The sequence below is a fragment of the Molossus molossus genome, unplaced genomic scaffold (assembly GCF_014108415.1).
Source record: "Molossus molossus isolate mMolMol1 unplaced genomic scaffold, mMolMol1.p scaffold_m16_p_9, whole genome shotgun sequence".
NCBI classification, from domain to species: domain Eukaryota; kingdom Metazoa; phylum Chordata; class Mammalia; order Chiroptera; family Molossidae; genus Molossus; species Molossus molossus.
Window position 1 is genome coordinate 97127486 of NW_023425403.1, and position 17295 is coordinate 97144780.

Here is a 17295-nt window from a genome sequence, read left to right on the forward strand (position 1 = left end):
TAGAATTTTTTTTATTAATATAAACATTAGAAACAGGAGAGGCTTAAACATAAATCTGCCAAGCATAGTAATTAATGAAAAATTAAATATGAACTTTTTCATTAACTGTTGGGAGAATTACTGAAAATGACAAGGTAACTCAAACAAATAACAAAACAAGGAAAGACATAGTTCAGTACAAATATGGAGAGTCAAATAATTGAAAACATGATTTTTGTTTACAATGGAGGCTTTCAATCTAGTTTATATGAAGTGTAATAGATGCATATTTTTATCAAGGGTCATCAAGTCATTAGCTCTCTATATGGTGAGTACTGGATTATGTAGGTGTAAACAAGCATGGAAGGCAAACATTAAACCAGTAATTGCAGATAATCAAAATGTGAGTGTAGCAAGTGCTGTGAAGCCCAGATGCCACACATAAGCTGCACTGGGAAACAATAACAGGGCCTCTCCTTGTCCAGAGAGCTAAAGAGCGGCTTCTGAGGAAGTGGTGTGTAAATGACACCCTAAGGAGAAAGAGGAGATACCCAGGTGGTGGGGAATATTCCAGGCCCCAGATGTGTGGAACAAGTATGAAGCCTAGATTGGGAAAATGTGAACAGCTGCATGCAGGCAAATGGCCCATGTGGAGAGCCACGGGAGAGCAGTACAGGTTGACTTTCCAGGCAGTGTTAAGAACCTCAGACATGGTTCTCAGGCAGTGGGAAACCAGTGATGAAGGGTAAGCAGGGTGGTAACACGCTTTCCATTTTAACAAATCACTGGCAGCAGTGGTTAGTGGATTGAGGGGACAAGAATGAATGTGAGGAGACTTTTTAGACTGTTTAGAAGGAAATCATCTGCTGGAGTTCCTAGAAGAGGTGGCCTTTGTTAGGACTTAGGGGTGCAGTGGGTGTGGAGGGCAGAGGTGGGATTCAGGATCTCTTTGGGAGACGCGGAGCCAGCAGCACTTGGTAGTTGCAGAGGCATTGGCTCCAGGTTTCTGTCTGGAGCACTTGGGTAGACAGTGATGCTGTTTACCGAACAGGTCATTTGAAGTAGAACAGGTCTGAGAGAATGTCACAGTGCTTTAATTTGGACATGACCAAGAGATGCCCCTGGGGACGTGGCAGGGAGACAACTGGATGTCTGTTTGTGGGTCTTGGGAGGAAGGTGTGCCTAGAGATAGCACATTTAGCTTTACCAAAATACTCATCACTGCAACCCAGAGCAAAATGCAGTCACTGAAAGGTGAAATATTTTATTCAAGAGGCTTCATGGTCTGAGGACTGACTTGGATGGCTCTGCTTAAGCCCCATTAGCGTGCACACCTTGTCCTTGCAGGGTGTGGTGTGACGGAATACTCTTCGTGAGGTGCCAGTCACATTTTTGTAAAAAGAGACCCAACAGTTTCCATTCCTGATACTTTTTTTTTATTGTCACCCAAGGACATTTTTTGTTCAGATAGAGTGGGAGGGAGAGAGAGGGAGAGAGAGAGAGAGAGAGAGATGTGAGAGAGACACATCAAGTGGCTGCCACCCGCATGACCCATCCAGGGCCAGGGACAAACGGCAACCAAGGTACATGCCCTTAGCGGGAACCAAACCCAGGTCTCTCTGGACCGCAGGCCAACACTCTAACCACTGAGCCAAACCAGCCAGGGCCTCCATCCCTGATCTTACAACACTTCACATAATCTAGCTTTTTGCAAGATTGATTGTAAAATTCTCCAAAACATTTTGTTCACTACAAATTGTAGTAACATGTATTAAATTTTTTTTTAAATGTTTATACTCTTTGATCTGGTGACACATTTGAGAATCCCTTCTAACTAGTCAGAAATGTGAACAAAGATCTATGTTTAAAAATATTCATCTTAGCAAAATTTATAATAGTAAAAGGTTGAGCAAAATCTAACAATAAGTGGACTAAATTAAGGTACATTCGTGTGTTAGGATATGTAGCCATTAAAAATATATTTATGGCCCTGGCCGGTTTGGCTCAGCGGTTAGAGCGTTGGCCTGCGGTACAGAGAGACCCGGGTTCGGTTCCCGCTAAGGGCACATACTTCGGTTGCAGTTTGTCCCCGGCCCTGGTTGGTCGTGCGGGTGGCAGCCACTCGATGTGTCCCTTCACATTGATGTTTCTCTCTCTCTCCCTTCCTCTCTCTCCCTCCCACTCTATCTGTACAAAAAATGGAAAAATATCCTCGGGTGAGGATAAAAAAAAATAAAAATATATTTATGAACCCTGGCTGGTTTGGCTCAGCGGTTGGAGCTTTGGCCTGAGGACCAGAGAGTCCAGGGTTTGTTTCCCGCTAGGAGCACGTACCAAAAGATAAAAAAAAAAAAATTTTAATACATTTATGAGAGTATATAATAGTACAGATATATTTTATAATGATTAAATACTTTTATTTGTAAGAATTAATTTATTCATGTTAAAAAGTATTCTGTGCCCTGGCCGGTTTGGCTCAGCGGTTAAAGCGTTGACCCGTTCTAACCCAGGTTTGGTTCCCGCTAAGGGCACATACCTCGGTTGCAGTTTGTCCTCGGCCCCGGTTGGGGTTGTACGGATGGCAGCCAGTCGATGTGTGTCGCTCACATTGATGTTTCTCTCTCTCTTCCTCCCGCTCTTTCTGAAGATAAATGTAAAAATGTCCTCGAGTGAGGATAAAAAATAAATAAATAAATAAAATTATTCTGTAGGTCATATTATGGAGGTCAAAGGCAGGGAGAGACATATAATGAAATATCGAAGGGGAACAGAAAGGTGGAGTAATCTGAAGTCAAACTAAATAGAAGAAATGATTTCTGTCATTTAAAGCATCATAAACTCTGGAAACCCACAACCACTGCAGCCCCTGGCTGTCATTCTAGTCATGGAGGGCGAGGAGGATGCCCTAGGTGTGGGACTGGGCGGCGGTGCCTGTGTCTGCATTGCCGTGGGTCGCAGGCTGACTGGCTGAAGGTGGATGCCTTTCCCTGCTGCCAAAAGTGTTTGGTAGAAAAAACTGTTTATCGGGAAGCTCTGTCTGCTGATAGATGCAAGAACCCTCCTGGGAAGGAAGAGGCTGTTCTCAGCCATGTTTCTCTCCATCTCTGTGCCCCTCCATGGCCCTTAGTGCATTGCCTCCCTGTTGGCCCCCAACTGCCGGGCTCTGCCAAATGTGTCTGTAGTGATGCTTTATTGCTCTGGTTTGTTGTCCTCCCATTCCTCTCTGCCACCCATTCAATAGGCTAGGTGAGTAAACATTTTGGAGCACCTATTGTGTTCCAGGCACTATGCACTGTACTTGAATACAAAGATACAGAACCTAAAGTCTGTGGTAACAGATTTATAATCCAATAAAGTTTGCTGCGCTGGGTGAGTGACAGTAAGACAAGCACAGAGATGGCAGCCTTGCCTAGATTGAGAAGGAGATTGGGAAGAAGGCTTCCTGCAGGAGAGGATATCTGAGCTGCACCTTGAAGAGGGAGAAAAAGGTACCCGGATGATAAATGGTAGGACCAGCACTCTAGGCAGAGGGAGTAGCCACATGTCTCTTGAGAGAATGGCTCCACCAAACACAGTGTGCATGCCCTTCTTGTTCTCAGACCTAATCCCATCTAATCATTGTGTATTGTGTTGGCGTTGGGTCTGAGTTTTGATTTGATTATCTCCACAGAGCTTAGCACAGTGCCTAACATATAGAAGATGCTCAGCCATGCTTTTTGAGCTGACGTGAAATAAACGCTGTGGTTTACAATTTATAAGCCTACCTCCAATGGATCCTATGGTTAGGACATTTACATAGAGCTGGGATGGGACCCTGCAGTTCTCTGCTTTCCTTCTCAGTCTTATCCTGTTGCCTGTGTTTTAGCTTTTCCTTTCATCTTTTACACTCTTACTAAAAAGTGGCGCAGTACTCTGAGCCTTGGGAGGATGATAAGTATACCCTGACTTGCTTTAGCCTAGTTTTTCTTTTCTCTCTTCCTGACTGTGTTACAAAGAACTCTCCTTCTCAACTTTGGTCCCTTACAGCCTGATGCATTGTGGAAGAATTAGAGATCGGACTTGTCTCTAAAACTTTCATTGATCTCATAATGGCTGGGAGAACAAGCTGGTCACTGCCTGAGGGCTGACTCAGCAAAGGACATGTCATAAAGATGGTGTTGATGAGGTCTCCTGCTCTATAATAATAGCTAATATGTATTGAGTACTTCCCATGTGCTAGGTACTACTCTTTGTGCTCATAATATATTAACTCACTTAATCTCAACAAAATTATCATCCCTGTTTTACAGAGCAGACTTCTGAGGCACAAAGATATTAAATAACTTGCCCTTGTCACATACTTAACAAGGACAGGGTTGAAATTTAAGTCCAGAATCTGATTCCAGAGCTTGTATTTATAATACCCTATCTAAACATCTAGTTTCTTCATCATAAACAGTTTGCATCCTATAGTCACCAACAAAGAAGGTCAGGGGGCCTTATGGTGCAGTGTTTGTAGATGTAGAGGTGTGTTGAAAGGTATTTGTCATGTGGCTCTTAGTAAATTCTATTTAAATATTTACATGTTTTTTTTTCTGGTAGGATGAAAAACATGTCTAAGTATTTACATCAAATAAGGCTTTCTAACCATTCTTTTTATCAGTAATCACCACTATTGAAATCTGACATACTGCCTTCAAGCACCTGAGTTACCCATTTTATATGTTGTCTTAGTCTATTTGGGCTGCCTTAACAGACTACCATAGGCTGGGTAGCTTATGAACAATAAATATTTATTTATCACAGTTCTGAAAACTTGGATGTCCTAGATTAAGGTGCTGGCAGATTTAGTGTTTGATGGGGCCCACTCCCTGGTCTATAGACAGCTGCCTTCTGGATCTAACCTCACTTAGCAGAAGAAGTGAGGGAGCTCTCTAGGGGCTCTTTCATAAGGGTACTAATCCCATTCAGGAGGGCTCCACCCTTATGACCTAAACACTTCCACATATTGGGAATTAGGTTTCAATGTAAGAATTTGAGGGTGGGGGCACAAATGTGTTTTTTAAGAGGAAATCATGCATTTGTCATCTTTCTGTTCTCTATCCCCTTAATCCTAGTGGCTTAACCACTCAAGCAAGACCATCTCCAGAGCTTCTCCTTCAGATGAGCATTCCCTGACCTAAAAGGTGTGAGTAATAGAACAGATGAAGGCTATCACATAAACAACACTGGCTAGCCAGAAAAAAGAGAGAGATCATATGACTATTTTATGTGCTATGAACAAAGCAAAGAACATTCATGCAGGTACTCCTTCATTCAGTCGGTTGCGCATTTGTCTGTGCCTACTGGGTGCTTATTCTAAGAGGTAGAATTTTGGGTCCTAGGGATACTATGGTGAATAAGCCAAAACTCAAACTTCCTAGAGCTTATATTATGTTGGGGCAGTAAACAATAAATAAATATATAATAGTATATTCCAAGGAAAAATAAAGAATAAGGAGAAGAGTGATAGGATTGGTCAAGGAAGACCTTTCAAGGAGGTGACATTTGAGCAGGAACTTGCATCATTGAGGGAATGAGCCAGTGGTGGTCTAGGGGAAAATAATCACAAGCAGAGGCAACCAAGGGCACAGAGCCTGAGGTGGGAATGAGTCTGGAATGATAAAGGAACATCAGGCAAGCCAGTGTGACGAGTGGAGGGAGTAGAGGGGAAGCCCTGTGACAGGGCCTGGAGCTAGGTCGTGAAAGGCTGTGAACAGGACTTTGGGCTTTACTCTGAGTAGATGGGAACCACAGGAGTGATTTGAGCAAGGGGTGTCATAATCTGCTTTGTGTTCTTCAGTGATTACTTTGGCTACTCTGTAGAGAATGGACAATAGAAGAGTGGAAACAAAGAAACCTTGTAGGAGGCTATTATAATAGTCCTAGGCTCTTTTGTTTGTTTTATTTTTACTTTTCATTAATTTTTGTTCTTGTTAATCCTCACCTGAGGTTGTTTTTCCATTGATTTTTTTTTTTTTTTTTTTTTAGATAAGTGGAAGGGGAAGAGGGGGAGAGAGAGAAACGTTGATATGAGAGAGACACATTGATTGGTTGCCTCTCACATGACCCTAACCAGGGCCAGGGACGAACCTCAACTGAAGTACATGCTCTTGGTCGGACTCAAACCCGAAGGTCAATTCTGTGGGCCAGTACTCTAACTGCTAAGCCAAACTGGCTGGGCTGGTGACGATAACTTTGATCGTTTGGTTAGGGTATATGTCTGCCAGGTTTCTCCATTTTGATTACCCTTTGTAATTCATAAGTATTTTATGAGGAAATATTTCAAAACTGTATAAATATTCTGTTTCTTATTATATTTCTTCCCTATAATTTTAGTGTCCATTGATGATTCTTACCAGAAACAAAAATGACTGTGGTGATTACCAAATTGTTTTTTCTATTATCATTATACCTTATACACATTTTAGTTGGAATTGTACTATAAGGAAAAACTTTCACTTTTTCCTTATTTATTTATTTCATTGTTTATATTGGAATAGGCCCACAAGTTCTTACTAATTTCTGTGTGAGGACCCTGTACTACCATTTATTTATTTTGGTGCTCAAATTGTCCCAAATTTGGCCATGGGGAACCTCTTCACATCAGCCTCTGTGTTCTTTTTCACATCTCCATCATTTTTTTAGCACATCTTAGTTTTTGGTACCACATGATGTTCTTGGCTCAGCTTGTACTCTGCTTGCCTTAGCCCTAGAATCAGCCATCCAAACAGCCCTTCTTCCTTCTATTAGTGAATAGTATTTAGAAGCCAAAATTTGGGTGCTCTGTGTGCTCATTGCTTCTAGGGTCTCTCAGTAGACAAAGTTAAAAAATTTGTACATCTATACCTATATTCTTTGTGATTTCATACTAACAAGTCCAGTCTAACACCAGAGAGATCATTCCAACCCTCCTCTTATTTGTAACTCCTATTATAATAGTGAGAAACTCAGCTCTCGTCCTCAATGCATTTATTTAGTTAATCCTTTTCAGAATTGTTAACCTATATAACACATACCCCTGTGAAGTGAAGTACAAACCTCCTAATTAGAGTACTATTTTTTTTTTTCTTTATTGATTTGAGAGAGAGAGAGATAGAAATATCTATGAAAGCCCTGGCTGGTTCTGCTTAGCAGTTAGGGCATTGCCCTGCGGACCAAAGAGTCTTGGGTTCAATTCTGGTCAAGGGCACGTACCTTGGTTGTGGTTCAGTCCCCGGCCCTGGTCGGAGTTCTGCACGAGGCAACCAGTCGATGAGTCTCTCTCACATCGATGTTTCTCTTTCTCCCTCGCACTCTATCTGAAGATAAATGGAAAAATATCCTTGGGTGAGGATTTAAAAAAATCAATAAATAAAAAATAAATTTTAAAAAAGAAATATTTATGAGAGAGAACATTGATTGACCTCCTCCTGCATGCCCCCCACTGGGGATTTGGCCCACAACATGGGCATGTACCCTGACCAGGAATTGAACCAGCGACCTATTGGTGCATGGGTTGACGCTCAACCACTGAGCCACACCCGCCAGGCTAGAATACTATTTTTGTGTATAAATTTTTTTATATTTAGCCTTATTACCATTTTCCAAAGTTCCTTTTATCTTTTCTCCCCCTGCCCTGCTTTAGTGTGGTGGTATGATTCATTTGTAATACAGCTAGGTTTATTTGTTTCTATTTACTGTATATTCTATTTTGGGTCCAACACATACACACACTCCTAGTTGATTTTAATTATTTACTTGTTTTTGAGTATGTGAAACATATATGTGGTTCTAAAACTCAGAACCAAACTAAAAAATGTACTATGGAAAGTATCATTCTCCTTCATCCCTTCTCCATTCCCATTCCTCAGCCTTTCCCACACACCTGCTGTTAATAAGTTTCTTTAATTTCTCATGTACCCTTACTTTCTTAGGTAAAAGGTGGCATAATGTAGAGAATTCTTTTGCACTTTGTCTTTTTCACTTTAGTTTACATCCTTGAAATCACTTTCTGTCCATCCAGGAGATCCCCCATTCTTTTCACAACTGCATAGTACTCTGTGTGAGTGTAGCATGGTTGGTTCTCCCACTCTCTTACATGAGCATTTAGGCTGTTCCCAGTGTTATTTAAAACAATGCTGAAACTAATAGCTTTGTGCATGTATGTTTTTGTATTATTTGGTGGAAGTGGGGACAGTATTTTCAAGATAAATTCCTACAACTGAGATTGCAGGATTAAAAGCTAAGTGCATATGTCGTTTTGTTAGATCTGACCTTCCCCACTTTACTGGTTTGCATTCTTATCAGCAGTGTATGAGAGTGTTTTCTTCCATAGCCTTAACAACAAAGTGTGTGTCATGCTTCTTAATTTTCCTTGTAGGATAGTGGCTCATACAAAGATAGCAGTAGAGACAGTGAGAAGTGCTTAGATTCTAGATATATTTTGGAGGAAAAACCAATTCAGAGTTTATGATGGATTGCTTTGGAGGCTAAATTCTGTTTAAATATTAGGCATCAATATTAACAGTCTAAAATAGTAACTTCTTTTCACTTGTATGACATCTATGAAGCTTTTAGTGACTCTCACCTTCCTCTTGGGCGGGACTTATTATAATAGTCCAAAAATATATGGCATTGTAAAAGGTACTACTAACTGCTCTAACAAGTAATTTTCAATATTTCTGTGCCTTAATGCAGCAGAAGTTTATTTCTCACTCGTGTAACAATCCAGTATAGTTGTTGTTAATTTACAGCTCTTTCCATATGGTGATTCAGGGACCCAGGCTCCTCCTAGAATGCATTTTCCTCCCTGCCATGGGGCCTTGGAGTCCTCCAGGAAAAGTATAAAGAGAAAATGGAAAAGGGACATCTTAACTGCCTCAGCTTAGAGGAGATGCAAATTCCTTTCACATACTTTCTGGGTTCCTTCCGGGGTCCTGTTGCTGAGAACTGGGCCCATGCCCCCTGCATGTAAGAGGACCTGGTAAATATGGTCCTTTCCAGGGAGTACTCTTTATGTGGGGGAATATAAGGTTACGGACAGTTAGCTAACTCCACCACAGATATTTAACAAAATAAGTCATTTGGGTACTGTGTGGAAATAAATAACATGTTTTGCAGAATAGAATGCATATTCTAAACTATTACATGACCAAATACCGAACGATTTTTTTTTTAAGTATAATCATGGAGTTTAATAGCAGGGAAAGAAGATGAATTCTACAGAAGGAGGAAATATTTAGTATTGAAAGGCTAATTAAGTATCACAAGGGGTCCAAATAAGATTTATGGATTAAAAATTATATTTTTTGTGTTTTCATTCATCTGCTCCTTCATTCATGCAACAGCTATATTAGGGCCTGTCTGCTGCTGTCTGTGTGCTTGGTACTGGTATGTGTGTATGTGTGAAAGGGTGAGTGGAGGGGCAGGAAATGGAGAGGGGAAAGGAGATGGGAGCTGCAGGGGGTGTTTACCACATGTGCACTGGGGAAAGTGATGTTAATTACTTACACAGAAATACATATAAGCAGAGTGCTGTGCAGGTATCAGAAAAAGCTATTAAATATTCAAAATAGTGGGTAATTTTTTCACTTTGATCTTGAAAAAAAAAATCTCCTGCCCTGGCTGGTTTGGCTCAGTGGTTAGAGTGTCGGCCTGCAGTCCAGAGAGACCTGGGTTCGGTTCCCGCTAAGGGCACGTACCTCGGTTGCAGTTTGTCCCCGGCCCTGGTTGGGTCGTGCAGGTGGCAACCACTCGATGTGTCCCTTTCACGTTGATGTTTCTCTCTCTCTCTCTCCCTCCCACTCTATCTGAACAAAATATGGAAAAATGTCCTCGGGTGAGGATAAAAAAATATATATATATAAAAAAAAAATCTTCTCACACAATTATATAAGAGAAACTTTCCTAAGACCTTTTAATGCAGCACTTCATTAGAACAAATTGATAATCTAAAGAAGAAAAAATGGTTTGCAACAAATAAGGTATTTTAGGTTCTTTTTGAAATATAGTATGTTTCTTTTTTAAAAAAGAACTTTACATTTTAGTATTTTTCAATGATATAAAACATGAGTACTTTTCATATTCTTAATTATAGCTGATACTCGATTAAAAAATCTAATTGAGCTTTCAAACCCTATAACTTCTCATCTATTATTGTGGGGGTAGTAGGTAGACAGCAGTTAAAATAAAATATGTCTAATATTTCCAAACCTTTCAATATTTTCCATTCTTCTTAGAATTATGTCTATTGTTTAAAGATCAATTAATTGTCTTTTTCATTTCTCTTTGATCTTTATAGAAATTGATTTTATGGTGTATTTAATTTTTGGAAAAAGTGCTTTAAAGTTATGGAATTTGTATTCTCAGAGCCAATTTTTTTTTCTCTTCTGGGATTTATCATTTGTTCTTTTAACAAAAATGTTATCGTATGCCAGGAACTACACTAGATGTAACTCATGGATTCACATTTTAATGGTGAATACTATTGTTACTCTGTGACTAATGTTCAGTTGTGTCTGGTCTCTCAGGTGGGGTGACTGCTCTCTGTTGGGACCCCGTCCAGCGAGTTTTGTTCTCGGGCAGCTCGGATCACTCTGTAATCATGTGGGACATCGGTGGGAGAAAAGGAACTGCCATCGAGCTCCAGGGACACAAGTAAGGCTGCTGGTGCTTTATAAAGAACTGTTGAGCAAGATTCCCAGCTGAAAGCTGGGACGAAGGAGTGCAGTTCCGTCACTATGGCAAGATCTTAGCGTGGGAAGGAACAGACAGGAAAACCAATAATGACCACTTTGATTTATATCGGTGCCTAAGTATGTTTATTTTATTTATACCCCATTTTATTCGATAGGGGATTTGAGAGTGCTTACAGAAACCATAAAGTAAAATAATGGCAGCAAATAAATAAAAGGTAAAAGTTAGAACCAGGGAGAATATAAGAGTAAAAATTTGAGCATGAAAGAAGAGCTTAAAAGTATAAGCCGTGAAGGCCTACAGAATTTCTATAATTGAAGTGAAATGTGGCTTCAAGATTCCTCACAGCTGAAGGAAGAGGGGAGAGAGAACATTCTTCCTTACATGGTACCTTTTGCACTTCCAGTACTGATCGCATGCTTGCCTTGATCACATAGGCTCTCTTCCTCAGGACAGATTTCTGGGGCCTGAGAGGAAGAGCTGAGAATGCTTTGTTTCCTTGGAGCAGGTCTCAAACTTGGCCATCACGGAGGAATTGGTTTAGATTCCTGGGCCCTGCCCTTGGAGATTCCGGTCACCAGTCTGGAGCTGAGGGCATCTGAATAGTAGCAGGCCTCCCATCCCTGGCAGCTCTCTGCTGGGGAACCTCGGGCCACACTGATTTGTCCTGTGCTGTGCTGCCCACAGTTCCTGGGGGCAGTGTCTGGTTGTGCTGCAGAAAGGAACAGTAGATGTGCTGTACACTCTAATCAAAATGGTTTTTAACTTGCAAAGTTTTCCAAGTGATACCGAGAGCGGCTGCAGACCTCCATGAGTAACTGTTAGTGTGTTCCCATGAACTGACTGGTTTTAAGCAACAAGAGCCCTTCCTTTAAAATCTGTCTGGAAACAGTGGTTTTAAAACAGTCTCCTAAGTAGTTAAATCTACAGTTTAGGATTATTGAACTATTTCAGTTTTGGAGGGCCCTGCACAAATAATCATTTGAGTGATCGAGCTTAGTGTTAGAGAAGTAGCTAAAGAGGAAAAGCTGTAAAGCTGACGTACAGTTTCAGTCCCAGAGAAATGAAACCTAAACTAAGAGGTTCTCCAGTTTCTTCTTTTTTTACTATGTTTTTATTGATTTACTTTTTAGGGAGAGGGAAATAGAAACATCGATGTGAGAGAGACACATCAACTGGTTGCCACCTGCATGACCCCAGCCGGGGCGGGGACAAACCACAATCAAGGTACGTGCCCTTAGCGGGAACCAAACCCAGGACTCTGGTCCATAGGCCAACACTCTAACTGCTGAGCCAAACCGGCCAGGGCTAAATTAATTCTTGTTAATAAAAATTATAATTCTTCAAAAATTAAGCTTTCTCCTTTCTCTCTAATTGTAGCTTTTCCATGGAAATATTGCCACATACACCTACTCCCTCTATTCATAATACATTCAATAAATGTTTACTGAGCTCCAACTACATACAAGACAGTATTAGGCACCTAGGACACTAAGGTGACCAAGTAGTCCCTGCCTCTATGGAGCTGTGCTAGAAGTTTGAAAGTAAGGTGGGACAGTGTGTCAGTTTTGCCTGAAAGTGGGAGGCCTCACAGGGAAGTCACCTTGATTTGGATCTTAGGAGATAAAAAGCTTCTTGTAGTTCTCAGGATCAGGAGGTTACCCAAACAGAACTGCATGGCTAAATACAGTGTTTTCAAGAGACTGCAAGTGGACGGGGGCAGTGGCTAATCTGAACTTCCACCCTAGCCAATAAACAGCAAAATGTTGCTGATGCTTAAATTAGTGTTCCCAGACCGGTGCTGGAGGTTCAGACTGGCTGCATTCCAAAGATTCCTGGCGAGACAAATCCTTCTTTGGTCTCTTTGGTGTGGGATAACCCTAGGTATGTTATCTGGGAGGCCTCAGGGGTGGATTGCACACAAGCCTTTCTGGTCTTTTGAGGTTTAAAAAACTTACGAATATGGGAGTTCTGAATAGAAGAGAGCAAGATTAAATCTTCACCAAGAAACCTAGAACTTTGCATCAGAAATGAAAGATGCTACACATTTAACTACCCCCTACTATTAGGGGATGGAAGAGGGCCTAAGTTGACATTTGGGCAGCTGTTAGCCCGTGCCTGAAAAAATCTCTACCCTTTTTCTTAAGAGCATCAGACACAGGACCAGCTTCACTGGGCATGCAACCTGTGCAGTCACACAAGACCTCAAGTTTAGAACATCCTCATACTTGGTTTAATGCTCCGCTGTCACCGTCTTGTAATTCCTAACAAATTTTTAACAAGGGGCCCTATATTTTCATTTTGCACTGGGCCCCCCCAGAGTATGTAGCTGGGCCTGTTACCTATAGGGCTGGTGAAAGAGGAAATGAAGCCACCTTGCTAAGTAGAGTCTTTGCGATGGCAGATCCCAGTGGTTGTGGAAGGGGGGGTTTTTACTCGGTCTTAAGGACATTTGCACTGCAGTACATAGAGCACTCATCCACGAAATAATAACCAGTTTGAATTGCTTTCTAGTGTCAATGCTACAGGGATGTCAGATGAAACATAAATGCAAGAAAAAGGTATATTTTGTTCTTTATAACCCTTAATCTGTGAACCTGGGAATGTTCTCTCACCTTGTGTTTAACTGCAAGGTGATTGTATTTTGAATCCTTAAATCAAAAGTCCCTGAATGGCATTATTGCAAAGCTTGGAATCCAGCATTCATCACTGTGTTCCACTCTTCTTGTTGGAATGTTAGAAGTACTGGAGTTCCATAAAGTATGTATTTGTTGCAGAATGTTGCTTGCTGACAGCTATGAGTGGCAGTGCAGTTCTTTCTGGAGCTTATGTTGTGATGTGTATCAGGATGCCTTAACAAATGAAATGTAGTTCAAATCACAGGGTTACGAGTCTGTTCAACTAGAGATTTTCCTTCTCACGCCTGATTGTCAAAATGGTGGCACTCCATACCTTTTTTTAAAATATGTTTTTATAGATTTTTTAGAGAGAAAGGGAGAGATAGAAACATTGATGTGAGAGAGATACATTGATCAGCTGCCTCCTGCATGCCCCCTACTGGGGATTCAGCCCGAAGCCTGGGCATGTACCCTGACCAGGAATTGAACCAGGACCTCTCAGTCCATGGGACGATGCTCAATCCACTGAGCCACACCAACGAGGAGGCATTTCATACTTTAAAATATAAGAAATAACAACCAGCCCTGGCCGGTTTGGCTCAGCGGTTAGAGCATCAGCCTGCGGTCCTGAGAGACCCGGGTTCAGTTCCCGCTAGGGGCATGTACCTTGGTTGCAGTTTGTCCCTGGCCCTGGTCGGTCGTGCGGTTGGCAGCCACTCGATGTGTCCCTTTCACATCGATGTTTCTCTCTCTCTCTCTCTCTCTCTCTCTCTTCCTCTCTCTCCTCTCTACCTGAACAACAACAAAAAATGTCTTCGGGTGAGGATAAAAAAAAAAAAGAAAAGAAATAACAACCAGGACAGATAGAAACCAATTGATTTTTTTTAAATGACTGTGTGCCAGCCCAACTGGTGTGGCTCAGTGGACTGAGCACCGTCCCATGGAATGAGAGGTCCTGGTTTGATTCCCAGTCAGGGCACTTGCCTGGGTTTCGGGCTCGATCCCTGGTAGGGGGTGTACAGGAGGCAACCGATCAATGTTTCTCTCTCACATCGATGTTTTCATCTCTCTCTTTCTTCCTCTCTCTCTAAAATATAAAAAAAATAAAAACATTAAATGACTATGTGCCAAAGATTTTATATTAATCATTAATTAATATAGGAATTTAAGATAGTACAGCCAGTTCTAAGGAAAATCCAAAGAGTAGATAACATACATAGGCAATGGAAAATGTGGAAATGAATTTGTAAGTAGAATCACATCTACTTCCATGGGAGGGTTGGGGCATGGCAGTTAGTTGCATCTTTACTGGACAGGATTCATGTGCAGTTGTAGCAGTTTTCTACAACTTCCCGAGCTCTAAAGTAGTTCAGGTAATGGTGCAGACCCCTGCAGAGTCAGATAAGCCGGAAGGGTGTGTTAGACACCTACTGTTCCACTGAAAAGATACCCAGTCATTTCTTTTTGCCCATTTCAAAGTCACCGTCTACCTGAAGTTTTTCCCCCTTCTCTTCTGTAATCATAATAATCTCAAAGATTATTCTTAATCACAAAAATGGGCTGGTCTCATAAGCCTTGGCCTAATTATTTACATTGGTGAAGTAAAGAGTGTTAATTACTGTATTGGCCGTCTTGGTTTTCTTTGCAAATATACAGTCATACAGTATTAAACAGCTAGTAAGCCCACAAAATTAACTTCTGCCTGGAAGTTTTTATAAGGAATCTTGTATTAGGCTTTTCTACCCCATGACTAGGAAGTCAAATCAGCCCTATTTATTTCACTCACAGTATTTATATCCTTCATTGAATTCCTCAAGGTTTCCAACATGTGCTAGGTTCCTGTCCTGGAAGCTATCTTACCACCTGTGGGGCCGGGATGCTGCAAAACCACGTACCAGGCCAGTGTCCTGGGAGAGCTTTGCAGGCATTGACTCGATTAGTTCTTATTGTGGCTGGTCATATCTGATTCAATGAGCATCATTCTCTAATATTATATTCTAGGTAAGGGCTTGGTTGCTCAGTTATATCCTGCAGATAGATTTTAACTGAACCTGTGATATAACTATTTTGTGATGAAAATTAAGGGCACTCAGTAACAGTTTTTTTAATTTTGGGAGCTCACTGAGAATTTGGTATCATTTTTAAATGTTTTAAGTTAGCTTATAAAAGTGGAGTTTACTAATTGTAGGCTGGAGATAGCATAGAAAGTAAGAGAAAAAGCATCCTTACATATCCAGAAAATAGAACATTAAAAGTATTCCAGAAAACACAGCGAGATTTCCCTCTTCGTTTCATTCAGTCCTGTATAATTAGTTCTTGTTCTGCTGGTTCTTGGTTTCACAGTCCACATTCAAGAAGACATCTGCATGCAGACTTAAAAGAATCTAGAAATCCAAGGAAATTCTGGCTCAGTCCACTTGCACAGATTAATAATTATCTAAGCAATGTATTTAAAAAATCAGGTATTTTGGACTATAAGGTATTATTACTTTTTAAATTTTGATATTTTTAAATTACCTGGTACATATAGTCCACGAAACTCTGTCCTTTCTGGCCTGTCGCTCATAGCAGAGCCTTCGGGCAAGCATCAGAGTAATGCAAAGTTTATCTTTAGATCATAGAAATGTAATGGTCAGTGTTTTTACTGTGACAAATAATATCAGACTGGGGGAGGTTAAAATTCTTTATTGTTAACTATTTCCTAAGAGTTTTGATTAGTATTTCCCCTGAAGGTAAAAACACATAGTCAATGAGAGCATTCATAAATCTCCAGGGCCTTCCCATAAAATACACAGTTTCAGAAATACTTGTATGTATTGTTAACATTTTACCTATACTAACAACCTAGGGAAGACTGAGCATTTCTTCTGTTCTGACAACTCTTCCCATGCAACTCTTAAAATAGTAACACTGCAAACAAATGGACTTATTTATAGCATCTCAATTTTTGTAAAGCAAAGGAACAAGTTCTTATGATTTTCCAGGACTCTTCCAGGAAATCTCAAAGTTTTAGGTGTAAAAGTATTGTAAAAATGTAAATACAGGGCTTAGTCTGAGAAGGCAAAAACAAAAGAAGTGGTTAAGATAGGAGCATAGGTGCCTAAAAAACAGTACTTGGTTATCTAAGTAATCAAAGTAACAATAAAACATTTGAAAATGAATTAGAAATAAAAATATTAACTATTAACTCTTCACAAGTGAAGGCCTTATCTTTTTTCTTTAATTAGTCAAGGACTTTAATCATGTCAACATAAAACTCTGAAAATAATTTTGGTGAGACACAGAATCTCTGCTAGCTAGGCAGATTCCATATAAGGTAAAGAACACTCTTTTGTTTTATAGTCAAAGGCATTAATCAGTAAACCAAGGAAGCAAGCCATCAAAATTGGGAACTAGGCCAAAATTTTAATGTATTCTATAAGCTTTTTTTCAGGCTCAAGTATTATAAACCATAGGAAATAAAATTCACTTTCCAAGATTTGTCCTTCACTTTTTTCTTTCATATTCTGGAACAGATTTGTACTTTACTTTAGAATTGACTTTTTTATCCATACTCTCTCAAAGGTGTACAGAGGAATTGTCCAGAGGCTGCATGATGAGGGACACTGAACCAATGCAGAAAGAGATGAGCACTGGGCTCGCTCCTATTCAGCCAGACATTAGAAAGACTTGTAAAAACGTTGAACATTTTTTGTCATCAAAGTATTTTTTGGGGGATAAATAAAGTTATTTTTCATAAAATATATGTTATATAGGTTAAAATGGAATAGATTCATCATTTTAATTTCTTAGTTTTGGTTTCAAATATAATAAATATTGATAGTTATTACTCAAACAGTTCTGTTGCATCCTCAAACAAGTTTTTAATGTTATAAGGTCCTGTACCAAAAAGTTTGACAACCACTGCCTTAAGACAAAGCTAGTCTTTTTCTTTCACAAAGTGAATATACAGATAAACACATGATGAGAGGTTCAACATCATTAGTCATTATGAAAATGCTAA

The 17295-nt window shown here is 40.2% G+C and overlaps 1 protein-coding gene across 1 annotated transcript in view; it reads left to right on the forward strand.

The window, feature by feature from the left end:
- WDFY2 (WD repeat and FYVE domain containing 2) overlaps positions 1-17295 on the forward strand; it is a 214249-nt gene that overhangs the window by 183682 nt on the left and 13272 nt on the right. The window contains exon 7 of the mRNA XM_036250646.1: positions 10509-10635. Coding sequence (XP_036106539.1) covers positions 10509-10635 — 127 coding nt within the window. The remainder of the gene's footprint in view (positions 1-10508; positions 10636-17295) is intronic.